Source organism: Bos javanicus, chromosome 10 (genome assembly GCF_032452875.1).
Source record: "Bos javanicus breed banteng chromosome 10, ARS-OSU_banteng_1.0, whole genome shotgun sequence".
NCBI classification, from domain to species: domain Eukaryota; kingdom Metazoa; phylum Chordata; class Mammalia; order Artiodactyla; family Bovidae; genus Bos; species Bos javanicus.
In genome coordinates this window covers 78,457,962-78,481,109 of record NC_083877.1, presented here as the reverse complement: position 1 = coordinate 78,481,109, position 23,148 = coordinate 78,457,962, and the positions used below count along the sequence as shown (strand labels likewise).

At 34.6% G+C, this 23,148-nt stretch overlaps 1 protein-coding gene across 12 annotated transcripts in view; it reads right to left on the bottom strand.

Annotated features, from left to right (window-relative positions):
* Positions 1–23,148, bottom strand: part of GPHN (gephyrin) — a 537,169-nt gene that overhangs the window by 159,695 nt on the left and 354,326 nt on the right. For 5 of the 12 annotated variants that reach the window (XM_061429172.1, XM_061429169.1, XM_061429174.1 and 2 more), the window contains one exon: positions 22,014–22,085. The exons of the other annotated variants lie outside the window; for them this stretch is intronic. In XM_061429172.1, coding sequence (XP_061285156.1) covers positions 22,014–22,085 — 72 coding nt within the window. The remainder of the gene's footprint in view (positions 1–22,013; positions 22,086–23,148) is intronic. 12 annotated transcript variants of the gene reach the window in all.

The following is a 23,148-nucleotide window of genomic DNA, read 5'->3' as shown; positions in this document are numbered from 1 at the left end:
AAGGAGATGATGACCCAGAAGGATCTAGATAAGACAGCCAATAATCTTTTTCATTCATTTCAAAGTCTTTCACAATTCTACCTGATAAATTTTTGACATGGGTAGGGTATACCTATTAATTGAATTTATGTCCATAAATCGAGTTCTAGTTTTGTGGGTTTTTTTTTTTTGAGTTTTTCTCCTAGTGTATAACCTTGGTTTCTAAGATTATATGAAATATCTATTGTAGCTACTTTTAAGTGGACTTCAGCATTTGTGTTATCATAATATTAAAATAAGTTTACTATATTGAAAAAATGGCATAAATTCTTATGAAATTTTCATTCTTTTAAAAATGTGACTTCCAAATCTTAATACACATACATATGTGTAGTTTTCTTTTTCATCCAAGTCCAGTGAAAACTCAGTTTGAATATAAACCTTATCTTGTCAAGATTCAGGTCATGAAAAATTCTTAAGGAAAAGAGAACAACCTTAATATTTATTAAATTGAGCTGGTCAGTGTATGGATATTTGTCAGATATACTCTTTACTATGTATTTGATATATTTAATTAAAACATGAGAACTGTAAAAAAAGAAAAGAGGGAACTGATTTACCGAAGGGCATTGGTATAACACTGACTATACTCACAAATATTTTGGCTTAGATTTTTTACATTTAGAATTAGGGATCATCTGTATATCCTTTTGCCCTCTTTATTTTAAGAATACAAATGCCAAGGTTTCAATCCAAGTATTTTCCATCTTTTTTTTTTCTTCTTCACTAAATACATAGTGGACTGAGAATGCTGTTAAATTTTAACCACTAATGTTGACAGTTTCACCATTAGCCAATTTACTCCCTCAGCTCTTCTCAGGGTTGTTTCAAGTAGCTTTGCAGTGCCTTGCATTGCTCAGTTGTTACATGAGGAATATAGCCAGGTCAAACTCCACAGAAACACGTGCACAGAATTTTCCAACTCTTAGATCTATTATACACTAGCTATTCTTAAAATTTTTCCACATAGGGAATTCTTCAGTAATAATTCTTCCTTCTATACATGCTTCTTTATTCTTTATTTACATTCTCTATAGAACTGCCTACTTTCTCCTCTTTTCTTAAATTCACCACCCATATTACTTCTTTCTGTTAAATGTTAATAGCAAATAACATGGGAGAGATCAGGGTGATTTTTCCCGCCACCTTTCTTTTCTTATCTATATTCTTTACTGAACATGTGAAAAACAAGACAAAAGTTGTTGAAAATGAAATAGAAAGTGTCATTGAAAATGATAGACATTTGACTTTTTTAGAAATTCTAAAATTCAAACCTTTTAGTATAATATAGATTGACCATTATAGTATTTGTTCAATTCAGTCTCAGTCAACTGCTGATAGATTTATTTTGAACCATCAACACATCCTTCCTCAGTCCTTCCTCTGCATACATATCTGCAATAAGATACTCAGGATTAGTTTACAGTCTATAATCATAGAACAGTTGTTAAGCTGGCTTTATAAATTGCAACCCTGGATGCATTAGCATTACATTTTAACTCATCTAAGCTAAAAAAGGCACACATATACTTAAGTCTTTTCACAGGGTCACTGTATTTTAGACTTAGAAATTTTACAGGTAGAGATGCTACTTGTAAATTAGAGGTATCTAATTCATTTATGCTAATTCATTCATTCAGATTACTTCTTTTATACTGCTGTGAACTAACAGGCCTAAAATTTAGGCACAATATATGCTTGGGTCACTATATTAAACACAAGAGCAGCTATGTTCATCCCATTTTGTTCCTTTACAGTAAAATGAGATACACTTATTAATTTTAACAGCAATTATTAAGAGGGTGAAATATAGGAAACTGTATATAATAATAAGGTGGGTGAATGTAAATAAGGTAATAAATAACGGACTGGGGATTCTTACAGATTATTTCTCCCTTCAAACTTCTTACACCAACCTTTAAAATATCATTGTAGACCTAAAAACACTAGTATCATCCCTGTTCTGAAATTGTCTTTTAAAGTCAAAGGCATAGCTTACAAAACTTTAAAGACTGTGTATGTAAGAAAATATTTTGAATTACATCATGACTAATCTCAAGTAGCAAAATTTCCTTTTATGGGTGGGATATTTTTAACAGAGTGATTAAAAAAAAAAATTAAAGCAATGACATAATATGACTACATCTACCAGGATAAATGACTCAATAAAGCAAAGCCCAAGTAGGTAACTCTGCTGCAGCTAAGTTGCTTCAGTCGTGTCTGACTCTGTGCGACCCCATAGACGGCAGCCCACCAGGCTCCCCCGTCCCTGGGATTCTCCAGGCAAGAACACTGGAGTGGGTTGCCATTTCCTTCTCCAATGTATGAAAGTGAAAAGTGAAAAATGAAGTCACTCAGTCATGTCGGACTCTTAGCAACCCCATGGACTGCAGCCCACCAGGCTGCTCCGTCCGTGGGATTTTCCAGGCAAGAGCACTGGAGTGGGGTGCCATTGCCTTCTCTGAGGTAACTCTATGGGGATAATATTTCAGACCAAAGCCTTGAAACAGAGGTCAGTTATGTCTGAAAGATAGATAATTAAAAGGATAGTGATACAGGTGGCCTCAAAGAGTGGTACCTATATGAACACTTTAGAAATGCTACTATCACTGACCTGTTGTAGTGAGAATGGCTACAGAGATCCTTGCTATATGAGACCCTTGCTATATGGCGGCATTTAAGGTTGAACAAGTAAGCCAGTTATTTTGACTTGTCCTTTGAATTACTGAACTGTGCTACATGGCTCTAAAGCAGATGAACTGGAGAGATTACAGGTATATGTGCTATGTATAAAGGGAAATGAACTAAAGGAGGCAGTTTACAGGATTCTGAACTTCTGGTCATCTAGCATTTTTTGTTTGTTCAAACTTCACTAACCTATACATCAAGGTTGGAGTAACTGACGGTTGTATGGTTCAATTACTGTCCTTATATTTATCTGGAAACATCCAGAAAACAGAAACACTGGGCATTAGGGAATCTAAAGATGAAATGCCTAATTTTAGGACCATTCACTTGCTTCCCATCTTCTCAAGATGAAACTGTAATGTAAAAGGAAAAAGGAAGATTTTTTTCACTTGGAAAAATAGCATCTAGTTTAATTCACTTGCTTATGAAGAAAAAATGCACACATGAAACCAGATGAATGCTTAATGGAACTGAGAAAAGGTGCTGATCACATGATCCTTAAACCAGTGCTCCCAATAAACATTTAAAATACTGAAGGCAATTAAAGAGTTGTTTACAAAAACAGTTTGAGACTGTCATGGATACGAAGGAGTTAAGTCATATTCGGTATATTTAACACTGGATGATTAGGCTGTGAAATCTGATGGCAAGACAATTAAAATCAATCTCATTTTCACCCAAACTACTTCAGACTCTTGAACCAAATATCTGAGATTAAAAACTGACGTTTTCTCTTATAACCTCTTTCAGGTCTCAATGGCATCCTATTTTTTTCTTTCCTACACTCTCATTCATGTGCATTCTTTGAATGGATGCCTACCTCCTCAAGTTAGAAGTACTAATGACTAATTTAGCAGTGTTGAACTTGGGTCTCCTGCATTGAAGGTGGATTCTTTACTGTCTAAGCCACCAGGGAAGCCCAATTTAGCAGTATCTGACTGTGAAAGATCATTTTTCTCCCTCAGTTTTCACTTTCATTCCTGAGGAATTCCCTTCTCTGTCAAGCACTGTAGAGATGTTCATCATTAATTACTGTAGTTTTAATACTGAATGTAAAGGGCTACATTTTGCTACAGAACTTTTCTTTCAGTGCAAATATACACAGCAGCGTTCTCAAAGAGCCATGCATTAGTTCATGCCATGCTTGTCAACAAGAACAGTTAGGCATGGCAGCCCAAACAGAATTAGATTTAATTGTTGTGTGCTGGGATAGCAGCAAATTGCCAGAGAGGAAAGAAAAGGAAAAAATAAAGCGGCAAGCCTGATTTTTATGACTGTAGGCAATACTGACTGCAGAATGGCCAGGACAAATTTCAAAAATAGACCCTTCTTTTCTTATCCTAAGGCAGACCTAGAAATAGAACAAGGAAAATTGCTAATATAATTGAAAACTCCGGCTACAAAAGTCCATATGAATCTGAATTCCATTCAGAGTTTCACGGAACACGAATTTAAAAATATTCTTAAGGTCTTTCTGAATTTACCCGTGTTCTATAAGTTGTTGCTTTCGCTCTGCAACTGTTTAATATGGGAAAGTCAGAATAAGTGACCAATTTCTAAAATACCGAGGCAGAAAAGGGAAAGAAAAACCAGGGCTTGTTTTCTTTCTCCATCTCTCTCTTTATTTTCTCTTGCCCCCTAATTTCTCTTTTTCTTTATTTTAAAAAGTTTCTTTTAATGCAAAACATCTGATACCAACATACCTTCTTTCTTCTCCCCTCTCAATTCCCAGGGATATATGCAATTTAGGTTTCCTAATCATAATACACATCTAGCTGTTATATTAAAAATAATGTTAGTTTATGTAATAACATCACTATGTTTTATAAATCTGCTTTCTATAGTAACAAAACTCACACTGAAAAAAATCAAAAGGACTTGAAAAGGTAGATTCAAAAATGATATAACTACATATAGTTCACAAGCTATGTGTGATTTTAATTTATCATCCAATGCATTGATAATTATTTCTGGATTAAAAAATACCTCGCTGAAAAACTAAATATGAATCTGGGTTCCTAAAATATTTAAGTTGAAGAAAAGTCAATACGATAAAATTTATATACTTATGAAAAACTCTGATGTTATATACACGTAATTACACAAGTTGAACTTCTCAAAGCTAATGCAAAGAATATTACCATATATTATCCACTTTTATTTCTAGCTTAGCCTATTGATGCTAGTAGGGTGCCTTGTGGAAAAACTCTCAATGGGTCTTTATAATTCCACATTATGTAACTCTTATTAAAAATGAGAATAAAATGAAAACTCCTTAGAGAGATTCTGTAAGAAGACAAAATAATACTATTTTAAAAAACTCTTGAATAATAGACATAGTAGATACAGACACAGACAAAGGATTAACAAAACTGTGAGTACTACAGATTAATCTACTTTGGAGAATGATAGCAGCAATTGTAAAATGAGGTGTAATTAGATAAAACAGGTAAGTACCTGAAATACGTGTGAAAGACTATCAGTATGATCAGAACGGATTTCATAGGATTCAAAACATGCCCTTAAAATCAACTGAGTAGACTTAAAAAAAAAATCAGATTCTTTTTCATAAACTGTATCTTCTTTGCATATGCTATCCATCTTGAACTATAATGTTTTCTAGAGTCCTCTCTCTCCTAGGGTTTCCCACACAGCTCCAATGTGTCAGATGATTGCAGGGCAGAGCACAGCATTAAGGGCTGAAAATCTGCATTCTTCTTCATAAGCAATGTAAATAAAGAGTAACATCAAGCTTTTTTTAATTTATCCTTTCCAAAGAGGTGTGTACTTGGCAAATAAATGAAATAAGCCTTACCACCAACTTAGAATAACTGATACCATCTTTGTATAGAAAAAATGTGGCTTAAAGAAATAGTACCATATCTCTCAAGTTACAAATTAAGACCCTGCTGCTGCTGCTAAGTCACTTCAGTCATGTCCGACTCTGTGCGACCCCATAGACGGCAGCCCACCAGGCTCCTCTGTCCCTGGGATTCTCCAGGCAAGAACACTGCAGTAGGTTGCCATTTATTTCTCCAATGCATGAAAGTGAAAAGTGAAAGTGAAGTCGCTCAGTCATGTCTGACTTGTAGCAACCCCGTGGACTGAAGCCTACCAGGCTCCTCCGTCCACGGGAGTTTCCAGGCAAGAGTACTGCAGTGGGGTGCCATCACCTTCTCCGAATTAAGACCCTAAGGACTCAAATCTATTCTAGGAAAATCTGTCCTATGCAAGTTCTTTCTTGAGAACTTACCAATAAATTGGTAAATTTTAAAATAACTTCCCATGACTATTTTGTGAATACAAGATCCCCCAAATGGTAATTTTCCTATAGATTTTTTTATGCTACCACTGAATAGCTTCACTTTTTAAGCCAAAGACATTTTTCTAGAAATATTTCCAAACACCACAGCCTGAATACACAGAATATGATTGAAAAGGATAGACAATATTCCAATTTGTAAACTCCTTAAGTGAGGCCCCACATTTACTTTTTTGCTGTTTTCTATATACCTAATATGGTAATATCTACTTTGTAGTATAGATGCTCAAAGATACTTGATGACTCATCATGACTTGTGCTGTGCTGTGCTTAGTCACTCAGTCGTGTCAGACTCTTTGTGACCCCACGGACTGTAGCCTGCCAGGCTCCTCTGTCCATGGGGATTCTCCAGGAAAGAATACTGGCAGAATTGGTTGCCATTCCCTTCTCCAGGGGATCTTCCCAACCCAGGAACTGAACCTAGGTCTCCCGCATTGCAGGCAGATTCTTTACCGTCTGAGTCACCAGGAAAGCCCAATCATGATCTACTGGTAGGGTTAGCAGTTATAAACAATCAAGTAAAAATAACTATTATTTTGATTCCAATTGTTACATTAATTCAGGGTATTAAGATCCATTATATACTTTCAAGCTCAACACATTTTTTTTATCTGCGTTTGGCACTCTGACTAAACTTTCACGTAGAAAGCAAAATATATACTCTTATAAAGTATTTTGCTTTTGGATAATCAAAATTCAACTCCTTTAAAATTATACCATTAATATTTTAATAGGATTAAAAATACTGTTTGGTACATTCATAACAAATTAGTTCTCTCATGCACAGACTATGCAGTAGAAATCACTGCTTTTCATTCACAGTCACATATTTGTTTTATTTTGCTCAGCTGGCTCAAAGACCTGTCTCTTACTTACAAGATACTAAGGACACAGAAGGTTTTTATTAAGTCAGAAATATCAGCATTCACTAGAAAGGGAAATTAGATATAATAATACATGCCATAGAAAGTTTATTGAAATGTAACTATATAGACATAAACTCCTGATATAAACATTCAGTTTATAAATTCATTCAGCAAACACTGATTTATGATGCTACGGAAACATCCTTGCCCCAAATTGCTAGCTCCCTCCCACTTTTACTTTCCACAACAATGTGTATTTTAAAGAAGATGTTCTATTTTAAGCTGCTGCAAGAAGAAAACAGAATGTAAGATCCTGATGCCATTCAGAATTTGCCAGGGTGAAAATACTTTGGAGTAAACTGAATTCTGTCAGAGGTTAAAAAGCATTTTCTCAGCAATAATGTTACAAATAGTATATAGATTCCTACATTAATCCATATATATCTACTTGACCCTCAATTCAGTAAACCATAGCTACATTTCAGCCTATTAAGGGTTAAACTTTTAAGAACTAGCCTAAACATGTGGTAACCACTTATAAAGCTGTTTTCACTGGAAACTGCTTTGCCCCACTTATAAGTTGGTGACTATCTCTAGAGTATGACATACAGTGGCATTCTAATGAAATTCAAGGACAATACAATGATGGTGTTTAGGATGAGCTACCTGTAAACATGGCACCTTGAATAAACTGAAGGATAAGAAAATGGCGAAAGCAAGGTCTCCTGTCCTTTCCCTGCTCCTCAAAAAGGTCACAAGACCCTCAAATGAGAGGTGTCCTCTTTATACCCTGAAGAAAGAAGCGCTGTTTTTTCCAAGACAGAAGGACACCAAGAAGAATAAGAATGAACAGGTCTTACTAAGTTCTTTCAGTTTACTATCCTCAGTTCATACATACTTTGTGTCCCATCATATTTCTCCATGACCGTTCCTCTCCATCAAACCTAGCAGAACAACTGTCCATGAGATTCTCCAGGCATGAATACTGGAGTGGGTTGCCATACCCTCCTCCATGGGATCTTCCTGACCTAGGGATTGAACCTGTGTCTCTCATGTCTCATGCACTGGCAGGCAGATTCTTTACCACTAGTGCCACCTGGGATGCCCCAGCATAACATCGGATTTAACAATTTCTTTGGGTCTTCATTTCCTTGTGAAATTTATATTAAATAAATTTGTATGCTTTTTCCTGTTAATCTTTATCAGTCTAATTTTCAGATCCAATTAGGGGCCCTAAAAGGGTCAAGGAAAACTTTTCCTACCCTAAAATAATAATTATAATAAAAAAGCATTATTCTTTCTAGTGATACTCTTCTGTGAGGTGAGGTCTATGTGCATAAATAATGCAGCCACTAAATACGAAAGTGATTTTGGAGAAAAAAAAAAGATAAATATTGGAGAAGATAGTCAACTCATTGAATTAAAAAGTATATATTTCATAGATATATGTTCATATATATCATATTCAATATACTTGACAATGACTAAGAAAAAGAAGGCAGGCATGGTACAAGTGTTGACATTAACTTGCATCAAATTGATAGTGAAGCTAATAATACTTGATTTTTCAGTCAGATTGTAGCTAATAACCATAATAGAACAAGACACATTTTACTCTGTGACAGATGTAGCACATGTCTGACAGAGTTAGTTCAAACTAAAATAACTTTATGTTTGGGCCTTTAATATGATAATCGGTATTGATAATAATAAAACTTATATTTACTGAGTACTTATGCATATCGTGCACTGCACCAAGCAGACTTAACCAATTCAATCCTTAAGGTGATATCATTCCCATTTTATAAAAATACGAAGTACTTAACAATCAAGTGCTTAAGATTACAAAGCTAGTAAGAGGCAGCACAGGGTATCAAATCTAGGACTGTGATTCACATCTAGGGCTGGGATTCAAATCTAGCCCAATCTCACTTTTTAGCTCACTTTTAAGCACTGTGAGACAACCAGTAAAATACTAATTTCCGCCAAAGCATGACCGTCTTTGGAATATGTTAAGAAGCTGGTTAAAGCTCTTGATTCTTTCAGAAAAATGAAAAGTCTATTTCAAAAAAAACATGTTTTATGATAAAAACATGCCTCATACTCTCAGCTCTTAAGTTCACATGGTAAACATTAGGCTATATAGAGATTTCAGTATTCAAAAAATAAGGCAATAGGGAGAATTCCCAAAGAAGAAATTTTAAGTACAGCTTTAAATAACAAATGGCTTCAAGAAGCACTGAAATACTTAAGAATGAAAGAAAGAATTACTATATCTTTTTCAATTCTGGCAGAGAATTAAGCCCTGATATACTAGTACACCCACTGTATATAATGAATTAACTTCTCTTTTATGAATCTAGAAGAGCACCATCTTCAGAGCAGCTTGAGACAACAGCCAAACAAATCACTTCTTGCACTGGTTTAGATGAGGAACTCTGGTTGAGAAAGGGATGTGCTTTTCAAAGGGGAAAAACAAGGTGACTAGAAAAAACTGATAATTCTATTCATTCTAAAGTCCAGGCTATATATTCCATTGTATCCAAATGCATATTTTTGTAAACATATAAAAGAAAATTGACATTGCTAGTAGTCAAGAAGATATTTATCTGAACCTTTAAAAATTAGACTAGGATTGGTAGTAAACCAAATGTGTGTAAAGCTCTGAACCACATCACAGTATGCCCACGAACTGTTTAATATTCATTAAATCTCTGTAATGTACAAGAAGCGGTGCAAGCATCCATTGGTATTATCTCCTATGCAGAACAGATAATTGGATTAATAAAGAAAAGGAAAAATGGAGATGCAATGCTGACCTGTGGTGCATAAGGACACATGAAGGAAAAGAACGATAGACATTCGCCCAATGAGCAGTAAAAATCTCTTTGATGTCAATTTTCCTCAATATCAGATACAGAGTAAAAAAAAAGTTATTGGGAATTTAGATTTTGAGCCTCCTTTCGATTTAAATTGCCTGCCCATATTCCCTTTGTGTCTTGGTAACAGATGAAGAAGCTTTAATCAGAGGCCTGAATACAACTTATTTATCAATCAACATTAGATTCTGACTACAATTTTGTTGAAAGTTAACTAAGAAATACTTACTGACTTAACAATAAACATCAGCTTTCTTTTTGTTTGTGTACCAATTCTGATTCCCATCTGGATTTATAAGAGTGTGATTTTTCAGACTTTTAGTTCACAGTTTTTTTCAAACAGGATGTCAAGGAGACTGATTGGGGTCACAGAGAACAAAGCTGCATTGCTCTATGTAAACTTCGAGTTTCAACAGTAGGGCAAGAAAGTCAAATGCAGTTTATGAGACTCTTTCATCCTCCTACATTCAAGGTCAACAAGGAATTAAAGTTGAGAGATGGAGATGATTGTTTGATATTGTTTGAGCCTACACTGAAGAAAAATTTTGCCAGTAACCCCTATGATTTATTTAAAAATGAAATATTAAGAGTAGACTGTAGGAACATTCAGGAGGTATAGAATTAAAATAGTTTAAAAGCATTGACCTAAATTAATATATGCTTCAGGGGAATTATAAAAATGCATACAAATCTTAGGAACATCTGATACACATATAATGAGATACTCGATAATGGGTTATAATTCATGAGTTGGTTAATATGTGTTTATTAAATGCTTATTGTGTGCTAGATAAAGAAGGTAAATCAATGTCTTTACCCAACTGAGTTTAATAATCTAATAACAAAGTGAATATTATAGATATAGCAATTAGGGCATAATTAATGTCATTCATTCAACCTATATTTATTGTTTACTGTTTGCCCCAAACTAATCTAGCCTGTGGATGATAGGTTAAAAATAAAGCAGCCTCTGGTCTCTAGGAGTTCACAAAGTAAAACTTAACAGTTACAATATATCATGATAAGTACTACAACAGAATTTAGTACAAACTGCTATGGGAATATGTAATAGATGCTCCTAACTCAGTTGGGGGTGGGAGATAGGGGAAGGTTATCAGGAATGATTTCTTGGAGCTGGGATGTAGGAACACAGTTTTAAGGGACAATTATAATTTGGGTGAAGAAAAGATAAGAAGGTCAGAGAAAAAGGTCAGCATAATTCATAGATGCGAGGGATCCTGCCAACTAGGGAACGACAGAAAGCATGGCTGAAGCTAGTTTTAACCATGACAGGGAGTGGTAAGAGTCATTGATGAGGTAGATAAGAGACCAGTTCATGAGGGTTTCAAGTGTTACTCCCTCAGTCATGTCGTATTCTTTGTGACACCATGGACTGTAGCCCACCAGGTTCCTCTGTGTATAGGATTCTTCAGGCAAGAGTACTGGAGAGGAGAGCCATTTCCTTCTCCTAGGGATCTGCCTAACCCAGGGATCAAACCCAGGTCTCCTGCACTGCAGGCAGATTTTTTTTACCACCTGGGCCACCAGGGAAGCCCTCCTAAGGGTTATGGAGAGCCACGGAAAGATTTCAAGTAGTGGAATAACATTATTACATTAACATTTTAAAAAGTTCATTCTGTTATGTGTGCAAAGATGGATTAGTGATATCTGTGGAATAAATGATGAGGGTAGAGGAACTAGTCTGGATATTGATCTAATAATCCAGATTAAAAAATTCAACTAAATAATTGAAAGTGGCTTTGGAGAGAAGGGGCATAAATTCTAAAGAAACAAAAGAGGCAGAATCTTTAAGACTTAGATCTGATTGGTTATAAGGGATATAACTCCCAGGTTTCTAGTTTTTGAGTGATTAGGTAGTGTCATATATTAGATTAGTGGGTAAAGGTACAGATTTGGGGGTTGAGTTGTATATAAGGTGCTTATAACTCTGGAAAGAGATATGGTCTGTAAACAGGAGATGGTGCCAAGGTAGTTACTATATAGTGATGTAATGGTAACATACATGAAGCTCCTAGAATGATCCCTGACCAAAGTAAGTACTACATCATCAGTCAGTCAGTCAGTCAGTTCAGTCACTCAGTTGTGTCTGACTCTTTGTAACCCCATGGACTGCAGCACGCCAGGCCTCCCTGTCCATCACCAACTCCCAGAGTTTACTCAAACTCATGTCCATTGAGTCGGTGATGCCATCCAACCATCTCAGCCTCTGTCGTCCCCTTCTCCTCCGGCCTTCAATCTTTCCCAGCATCAGGGTCTTTTCAAATGAGTCAGTTCTTCGCATCAGGTGGCCAAAGTATTGGAGTTTCAGCTTCAACATCAGTCCTTCCAATGAATATTCAGGACTGATCTCCTTTAGGATGGACTGGTTGGACTCCTTGCTGTCCAAGGGACTCTCAAGAGTCTTCTCCAACACCACAGATCAAAAACATCAATTCTTCAGTGCTCAGCTTTCTTTATAGTCCAACTCTCACATCCATACATGACTACTGGAAAAATATCATAAGTAGAAGTAATAATAATGATGATGGATGGTGACGATCATAATAATAAATATGGTTGATTATGAGATTGATCCAGAAGTATGTGGAGCTTCATTGTCCAACAGAACTCCAAATTGTCAATCAAGATTTGTTTAGATCAGAATTAGTATGCTAATAGTGGGTTAAGAGTTCCAACAGCAACTGTTTTGCATATTAGCAGGTTACAACTTAAAAATGTCACCTTTTCTCTAGGTAGGTTCTTTTTTTTTTTTTTGCTGCACAGTGTGTGAGATCTTACTTCCCTAAGGATGGGATTGAACTGGTGCCTCCTGCAGTGGCAGTGTGGAGTCTTAACCACTGGACCACCAAGGAAGTTCCTTAAAAGTTCTTAAGCATTAAGTAACAAGAATTAAGCTTCAGTCTCTGTCCACTGAACGGGAAAAATCAATTTAGCTTCAAAATCTCAAATATCTAAATGAATCTCGCTACTGGGAAATCTAAGATACTAAAAATAAGATTTTACAGGGTTCAATTTTTGGGGGGGGTGTTTAGATAAAAGAGTTATATCTAGTATATACTTCAGTTTTCCAAATAGGTCAGAAAGAATACCATTTCTACCAAGAAACAGTACTAATTTTGGCTTTGGTGTAAGCTAAGGGAATTCTAAAGCACTTTTTTTCAAAGGATTTTTAAAAAATGAACACTGCAGGAACAAAATTGAATGTTAAGTTAGAAATCTGGAAGTGAGTTCCCCCTGCTCCATCTCCCCTTTTTTAACTTGACTTGAAGGGATGAATAATAGTGTACAACTGAAGCCACCAATCTCATTACATTCATAATATTTTATGCATTTTAAGTGTCAAGCCAATTTCAAAGATGAAGAAATAGCTAGAAGATTGTATTTATGCAGAGCATAGTAGGTGCTCAACAAATATTTATTAAATGAATAAATACAAGAAAAATAAGAAATTACAGAAAGGAATGGCTTTCTAATACTTCCTTAAACTCAAGTTTTATATTATATAGATACACCTGTACCTTCTGATACGACAAAATCCAAAACTACATAATCAACCTGAACCAAGTAAATATATACTGTGAAAATAAAAGACTACTGCATGCCATTCAGAGAGTTGATGACTTTTAATAATCCTGAAAATTGAAAAGCACTGTATTTAAGATGAAATAATTTTCTGCTACTCATCTGGCAGCTTTTATGACTTTGGGCAAGATATTTAACCTCTTTGAGCCTCAGTTTCCTTATCTGCAAAATGAGGTGACAATAATATCTTCTCCAAACAGAACTGTAGTGGAGATTGAGATGAGATAAAGGAGATGAACATTTATCAGGTTGTCACATAGTAAGAGAAACATAAAACCTATGAAGTCCACAGAGATGGGGCACTGAGTACAGAAATGTAGAAACCCTGCCACAAATGACAAAAGGAGTAACACACTTCATGGCAAGTAAATAAATCTCATGTGTCATAATGGAAAAAACAAATCCAAGTGAAGCCAGAACTCATTTAAGAGCTGAGTGCTATGGAGCAAAGGCCACAGCATACACAATCCCATCCCCCCAGAAACCAGTTTTGCATTCCAACCTGAGAGCCCTCCTGCACACATGCTGTCACAGAGAAAGTGATACCCTGATGGATGCTGTAGGCTGTGACTGGAGATGATGCCAATGGTAGACTTCTTAAATACTCTCATGGGAAATGGAGAATTGCCTGGATGAAGTGGCAGAAAGAAATGGGTTATATATTTTTTACACTAGGAATCATAATCCTGGGGAATTAAGACCTATGGGAAATGCGGTGATGAGATGGTACCAATCTTCTCTTTCAAAAGTCTTTACTAATATCACAAGTAATTCATTTGCTTTTCATTACTTTCTCTCTACAAATACACATTTTAAGAAAAAAATCAATTCTCCAAAAATCAGTGTTACGAAGGAAAAAAAAATCTGTAATAGCTGCAATTTGCAAAGGAAAAAATTAAAGAAGATGGCTGTAATTCTACTGACTCAATAAATTAATCTTTGTGAAGCTACGGGTTTAGCAATGCAGTTCTTTGCAAGGCTATTTATAAAGTTTTAAAGTCAAAGGATGATTTTCTGCTTGTGGTTCTGTATACATTACCCGGTATTTTAGATAGTGCCATCTTTCTGTTTTTTGCATGACATTCAGACATAATATTTCTGCAATCAGAATTAAGTTGACAATACTGGCCTGCATATACTAACTACAGTAGCCTGCACAAAGTAAATATATGTAGAAATAGGTTATGTCTGCAAAGTAAAAAGTTAAGATCTTAAAAATTCACAGGCTATTAAAGTCCTGTTATTTACTAATCATATTTTGAGGTACATATGCTCTTTTCTCTTAGCTACTCAACAGTGCCCCTGCTTTGAACAGTAGGCTTAAAGGATATTCAAAGTCTGTTAATATTTCTGTGACTGTGGCTTATATAACTAAAAAACCCATTTATGCTATGGTTTAACACAATAAGAGTAAGAAATTAAATCTCTAAAAAGGGAAAGAACATAGGTCAAAGTTCACATAAAGTACTCTGTTAAAAGAACATGGATCTCATGAGTGATAAGCTTTTCTAGATTTTAAGATGCTATATGTGTGTTCTCAGTTGTGTCTGACTCTTTGTGACACCATGGACTGTGGTGTGCCAGGCTCCTCTGTTGATGGGATTCTCCAGGCAAGAATACTGGAGTGGATTGCCATTTCCTCTTCTAGAAGACCTTCCCAACCCAGGGGTCAAACCTGCATCTTCTGAGTCTTCCACACTGGCAGGCAGATTCTTTACCACTGAGGCACCTGGGAAGCCGTAGGTTGTACGAACCTTATACAAGCATCAAGGAGACTATTTTCCTGAATAACCTAATCAGTTTTTTAAAATCTATTTTACATAAAAATAGGGGAATCATATGAAATTCTCATTTAATCATCAATTTGGATGCTTTCCTCTATGATTAACGGGACAAGATTTCACTAATTCATTGTAAATCGTCAGCTACCAGAGACAGACCTATACAAGTCTGCAAACTGGAATCTTTGTCAGAGCCAATAAGGGTTTAATAACAAATTACCCAGTTCAAAGGAATCTTTATGGAATTAAGGTGGCAACAATCAAGTTGGCTGTTTAGGCTTTAACCATTTCAATATGATACAGTGACTGCCAGAAAAAAGTACTGTATGAAAATATACAAATTTCCCCTTAAAACAGCTAGCTATTTCCCTTTGGTATCGTCATCCCTTTCAGCCAAGTGCAAAGTGCAAGGCAAAATAAATTAAGGCAAAAGGAAAATAAAATAAGAAGAATGGTGAGGGCGAGCATGTTGTTGACCATGTAAGAAAACACGTGCAAAGTATACCTCAGATACACTATAGGTAGATGAGCACGAGGGAAGCCGAGCCTGGTTTTGCAGTGGGGAAAAGAAAACACTGTTAAAGAGGAAGTTACAGCACAGGAAGTGTCTCAGAAGTTTAGGAGGCTTCATCACCAACACATTTGCCAGATAATAAAACAGTCTTAAAAACAGACACTTAGGCTTGAAATTGCAAGGTTCATACTATTTGAGGAGAACCTTGTGATAAAAAAATACCTGGCTTAAAAAAATATCCATGACGGAGAGGACTACCCCAGTTAGAATCTGGTCTGGTCTTGCTGAGAAGATGCTCAGGTAGGGTTAATAGGAAAGTGGAACACTGGTTACTTTTTTCCTGTGGTACTACACTGATCACACTGTCATAACATTGCCAGATGACATGTGAGATTATTTATAGAATGTCTCTACTGTACATTTTCATATCACTCTTTAAAGAGGGTGTCAAAGCCAGCTCAGTATTCTGATTCCGATTTCCTTTTCCTACTATTCCATTCTCATTACTGAATCCATTCTGGAGTACTGAATCGAAATAAACAAACAAGCCAATGGCAATAACAAAAAGACATTTAAAAACCTGAACATAAAACTCTTTAGACCCATCTTTTATCAGAATGTTTCATTGCCTTTTTGGTGACTTTTTCATGACATTAACTTGCTAATTTTCTGCCCTCTTGTTACTTTCTAGGTTGTCACATGCCATGTTAAATATTGTGGCTTCTTTCATAATCCTGTCACAATGCCATGTGAGTTAAATACTTAAGTATGTATTTTCTAACTACATACTCTTTATGAAGTTCTAAAATACAAAGTTAGGGTGGGAAAATAAAGAACAGAAGAAGACGGCACAGTGGAGAAATCAGAAATGTCATTATCTGATTTGTTCTTTTAGTATATTTCTAGCACCCAGCACAGTGGAATATAATAGTAGGCACTCAACAATGGTTTGTTGAATGAGTGAATACAGTCTTTTTTCCTATCCTCAAAAAACTGAATTGTGTGAATTAATATTCTGAAAGCTTTACATTTATCATCACAAAGATTTGTGATAAAATGTATCACTGCAATTAATGAGTTACTAAGAGGTAGTTTCTAAATATGATCAATTCTATACATATTAAGAAATTTAACCTTTCTTTCGGCCATATACACATCTAATTTTCTTTAGCAGGATATTAGTTCTAAGAAACCCTTCCTCAGCATGTTTGTTCTGTTCCTATAACTATACCCATAAGACTGAAAAACTTTATCTTTTCAAAATAGTTTGAATCTTGTCTTTTTTTCCTTCTCACTGCTCCATTTTCAATTACTAGGGAAATTTACTTGTCAAGGAGATCTTTTGTTAATACCATATTTTTGTATTAAAGTCAATTCTGAGAAGGGCAATTCCATAATAAGCATTAAATCCCTCACAGATGTGTCACTTCCACTTCACTGTAGGCAATTTTACAAGTATTAGATGGTTCAAAGCACAAGAAAGGTTTTTGCTATTTTTCAGTAGAACTGAAACTTCAGGATTGAATTAATTCACTTTACATGTTAAGCAAATGCTAATAAAGCAAAAGCAAAATTAGCCTGTTTTCTAAAGAGATAATCTTAAAATTTGTTTACTGCCATCTTTATCATTATTGTAACCTGGTCATATTATAAAACATTACCTACCAAGATGCTCAGGATGTTACATGTTATAAATTAAATAGTAAATAAATGCCTATTATTAATGTGAGTAAATGTCAAAGAAGGAAGACTTAGGAGGCCCAAAGAATGTTCTACATACAAGAACCAAAAAACATTGAAATTTGCTCAAAGAAAGAGTACATAAACAAATTGATGTTTACTCATGTAAAAGCTACTTAAAGATTATTCATCTAAAAAAAAAAAAAAAAGATTATTCATCTAAGGACTAATGGTCCAGCTGTTTTTCCTCATCTCAATCAAAGCAGGTTAATTCAATGTAAACACTTAAGCATTTTTAAATGCTATATTAAGACATGATGTATTACTTGATCACATTAGAGTGTCTTTCCTAGTTGTATGAAATTTCCTATAGAACTTACGATTTTATGTGGGGTCAAATAGGAAATTTAGCAGAAATCAAAAGTTGATCATGGTTTTCAGAGGAAATATCTTTACTAAGATACAAGGAAGTAATAAACAGAAAAATGCAATGTGTGCAGCAAAAATACTCTAAAAATACATTTTAAAACAGTTCAAAGAGCAAGAATGCAATTTATCTTTAAATCTCTGTAAGGGTACCCTGCCCCACACCCACGCCCCTGCCCAGAGAAGAGGAATTAATAATCTGTACTTTATGCATAAGACAGTTCTATATTTGAAGGGTTTAATGTAATTTCGTGGTGAGTTTACTTAGTGTGCAGGTGTGTGTGTTTGGTATGTAAAGAGAGAGCAGCTGGAAAAAATAATATAAAAAGGAAGAATAAAAATGTAAAGGTAGGAAATTTCAGGGGATCAACTCTTTTCAGTGCATGCTTCCATGCAGAATGATCTGCATGGAACTCTCCTTTTCTCAACTTGTAAAATAATTTCACACAGCCTCTATTATAACAATCTCTTTGTCAGTGTCATCTTGACACACTAACCAGTTTTAGCAGGTCTTGGCAAACAGGGAGACAGTACTACACAGTTTAGGCTTTCTGTGCCATACTGTCTTTGCTGCAATTATTCAACTCTGCTGTTGTGGTGCAAAAGCAACCACAGATTACATACAATGAAAGGGTGTGGCTGTGTTTCAGTAAAACTTTATTTCTGGACAGTGAAATTTTAGTTTCATATAATGTTCCACATGCTAAAATGAAATATTCTTTTGATTTCCCCCCCTACCATTTAAAAATACAAAAATCATTCCTAGGTCATGCACCCACAAAAGAGAAACAGGATTTGGCCCAAGGGCTGTAGTTTGTTGACTCCTGAGTTATAGCATTAATTTAATGAACAGAAAAGTGCAAATATCCTGAAGACAATTCATCAACATATAAAGAAGTATTAGTTTAGAACTAAAGCTGGAAATCAAAACACTGATCTTAAAGGCCTGTAAAATCACAATTATCTAATTCATTATTTGTTATCCTATTTCATACTAGTCTTATTTCAGTATTCAGGAAATTACTAAACATTGAAAAACTATTCTTCAAAAGACATTGCTTTCTGACTTGATTCAAACATTTTTCTTAATAAAAATAGTCTTATTTTATGTGATAACTCCCTTAACTTTTTCCACTTCAAATAATACCATCTTTTTTTGTTGTTGTTAGCATAGCAAGTATTCATCATATTCCTTCTACTTCATCACCTTTCTTCTTAGTTCACTGATGTGCCAGTAATCTGTTTTCATAAGTCATCTTCCCTTTACTGTTTGTTAAAGTCTTTCAAAAAATTAACATATTTGATTACTGCAAACCTATCTGTATATATTTGTAGATGAATGGAAATTTACCAGGGTATTATATAGACTGATTTAAATTCAAAATTTGTGGCTTTGAGGTATTTTTATTCCTCTCATTTCTTTTTTTACTTTATTTCATAAGCACTTATCTATTTTTCTTCTAAATGTTTTAACATTTAAGCTTGTTTCCAGGGACCAAGATGATAATTTTATTATTATTAAAATTACTAAAAACCAATTTAGGGTTCAGAATACTTAAGCTCTGTATAAAGTACAGAAAAAGATAATACATTCTTAATTTACAAGAATCAAGTGCATCCTACTTTCTGCTATTGAAGAATCCATGTAAAATAAAAAAGTATGTTTTCACATGAGAAATAAAAACAACACTATTCTAAAAATAATTGCTTAATATAATATTCAACTTTATATCATTGATTATATGTGATAAATAAAAATGCAGGGTTCTTTCCTCTAAAAAACATAATATATCATATAGATGATATCAGTTGAAGCATTGATTTAATTAAATCCTTATCCCAAACTTCTGAATGATCTTACCTTCTTCAACTATTAGATATTTAAGTGGCAACATGGTTCTGAATCTTTCACCTCTCTGAAATATTTAGCAATGTTTCAATGAATTAAAAAGCACTCATATACTTGCTTTTCTGTGGAAATAATAAATTTCCACAAAATGAAATGGTCACTATATGCCAATTTATCTCATTTTAGAATCAAAATCTGTTGATACAGCCTATGGTACTGAGAATAACTTTATTCTACATCTAAGTAGCAGTTTTAACACACAAGGCATATTTTAAGGCGTGCTGAGACATGGCTGACTCGTTTGCAGCTCCATGGACTATAGACTATCAGGTTCATCTGTCCATGGGATTCTCCCAGCAAGAATACTGGAGTGGGTTGCCATTACCTCCTCCATCTTCCTGACCCACGGATTGAACCTGTGTCTCCTGCAGCTCCTACATTGGCAGGTGAATTCTTTACCACTGAGACACCTAGGAAGCCATTATTTTAAAGCATTCTGGGGGAATTAACAGGAAAGGAGAAAACCTGAACATTCAGCCAAGATTTGATTTGTATCTTTTCTTAGCTGAACTCTGTAGATAAGATTCTATTATTTGCCTTTTGACAATTTTTTTTTTTAAATTTTTCCTACTATTCCAGTTAACAGGAATCTTAGGATGATATACTTTATATTCAGTCTTTTCAGAAAAAAGGTAGAACAAAGTGTGACACAGTGAAATTAAACAAAAGGCGAGGACACTGAGACTAGTTACTATGTACTCCTCCTTGCAGTATAGGTACTGAAGAAACTGGAGTGGCATGAGAACCCAATTTTCAAAGCACAGAGCTTTCATTAACCCGAATCTAACATGAACACCCTACCATATAGACCTCAGCAAGTCTAACCTTCTTCTGGTCTTGGTTTCACTGAAAGAAAAATAATATCACTTCCTGTGACTGGTTAGGGAAGAATATGGCACTATATACATATATTATGAGACACATTTTAGGAATTTCTAGAATGATATCCAGATGTTATCTAGACTTTTTAAATTATAAAATTAATAAAAATCTTTTAATTGCTTAAAACAGTGGAATAGAATCTGGGGATGACTGTGGATGATTTTTCAAATTCTCTAAGAATATGACTGAAAAGAAAGACTGGCTCAAAAGAAAGAAGTAGAAAAATAGGATACATATTAATTTCCTCCTCTGTTTAGCTATCAGTATTTAATGATTGATATTACTAAAAACTGAACCTTAGTAATCAAAAATTTAATGAAGAAATACACATAATATATAGAGTACATAAAAACAAAGCTGAGAAACTGGAGAATTATCATAGCACTATTATTTTTTATTCTATCCCTCATAACTATAATAGCAATATGAATTAAAAGTATGGCAATAATCTTGAGAGAAGTAAATCAGACCTAAGATTCTTACGAACTTCTTTTTAAAGCCCCAGAAAGAGGAGATCAAAGTTAAATAGAGCCAGAAATTATTTACTGCAGTATTTTTGTTTTTCTTCTATTGCATTTATACCTTATACCATTTCAGAGATTTTAATTCTATTTACCTTAAAAAGATATACTCAGGAGAAGGACCAAGCATTCTGAGTCTGAACTAATCAGTCACAAAAATATTATGTTAGTATGCCTATACGATGTATGGACAGCACTGAGTGACTATAAGGTATTGTTCTCCTTCAAAGTGTTGTCCTGGGTCATGAGATTAGCCATTATCTCAAGTATTTGTAAGATGTTACATAATAGTGTTCGTAGTGAAGATTCTTACTGTCTAATTTTATTTTTAGAAACAAAAAATAGTATCTTAGTTATTCCCAAAGAGTCTGAGTTAAGAGAAGACTATTAACTCAGAATAGACCTATCTACTTTCCAGATTATCCATAATGAGACTCTAATATTGAATATTTTCCTTGACAACTGAAACGGAATCATCAAGGTTCTCTCACTTGAAGCCAGCACATAATTTAGAATCCTGCTGACACATCTAACAAGGGACAGAAGACACAGTCAATGGAAAAGTTCCAAGTGAAGTCTCATGAAAAGATCCTCAGAAAAATATACAATTGTGCAAGAAACACAGATTTTTGGGGAAAAAAAAGTTTTTAATTTGCATTGGAGCCAGAATGCTATTAAATCAAATGCAATGTTAGTGTGGCTTAAAGGTCATCTACCCTGCCAGTTTAATCTTTATTTCATAAATGTGAGCATGAAGCTACAGCTCAAAAAGAAAGAAAGAGATAGGGAGAAAGAGACAGAAAGTAAAAAAAATGGAGATGAGAGGACAAACCAATCTGATTTGGAATTACCAGTCAGCAGAAGTTTAGGGAAAAAAAAAAAAATCACCGAGTGAAATCGTACATTTACTCTGAGAGAGTATCCTTTCACATTGCCTTCTAGGTGATCTCTGAGCTCCTCCAGCTTTCGATGGAGCTACATGTAAACATCAGAAAATGAATTGAAAAAGCAACTTGTTCTCTTTTCAGTTTTCCTTTTTCCTTTTAAAAATAAGATCATAGCATTATACATTCCTCACTGCCTTTGGCAAACATCTCAAAACATCAAAGATCTTTGTACAGTGCAAGAATACATGCTCAATAAACCGTGACTAGGAAGAGAATATTTAATTAAAGCATCTTTTCTCCCCAAAGTGTTAGAGAAAATAAATACCATAACTATTCTTATAATTCCCTACAGATTCACTTTAAAACTTTCTATTTTGCAGAAATATGGAAAAAAGATACTTAAGAATTATGAAATTTGCCTTTCTTTCCCAAACACACTTTATGATTTAAGGCTTTACTCATATCCAAGTAAATGGGGTGAACCCTAAAATGTATATTTTGTTCTTAAATGTATTTATGCATATATACATAATCATACTGTATATACACTTAAAAACAATAAACATATAATTACAACTTGAAGTTCTATACATCCAAAAGCTTAACTTCAAGATCAACACAGGTGTACTTGCACATATAATCCAGTTTATAGCAGATGGTGCTACAGTTATGGATGCTATTTAATCTTTATTTCACTATCAGTCATTTCCAAAAAGTTATGTCTAACTGCACCTTCTCTTTAATCTGAGTTATAGTCCAGTCTCAACAATAATGGATCTATGTCCCCTTCAAAATTAAAATATGATGCCTCACAGGTAGACAGTGAGGAATGCTACTGATATATCATCAAGATACATAAAGTCATATTTTTCTGACTAAATAATTTTAGTTTGCCTTGCTTTTGAAATAGGCATATAACCAACACTTCCAAGCCCCTCTGATTATTCTTAGTGAAATAATAACAAAAAAATGCTACCCAGTATATAGCAGTGTTAGAGAACAAAGAAGATGGCTTGTTTGGAATAAAAGACACAAACATACAGACACACCCTCATCCATGTGCACTCATGTGTGCACACATACAGAAAAATAAACAACAACAAAAAGTAAAATTAAGAAGGCAGAAGAGGCAAGGAGAGGAAAGAGTGCAG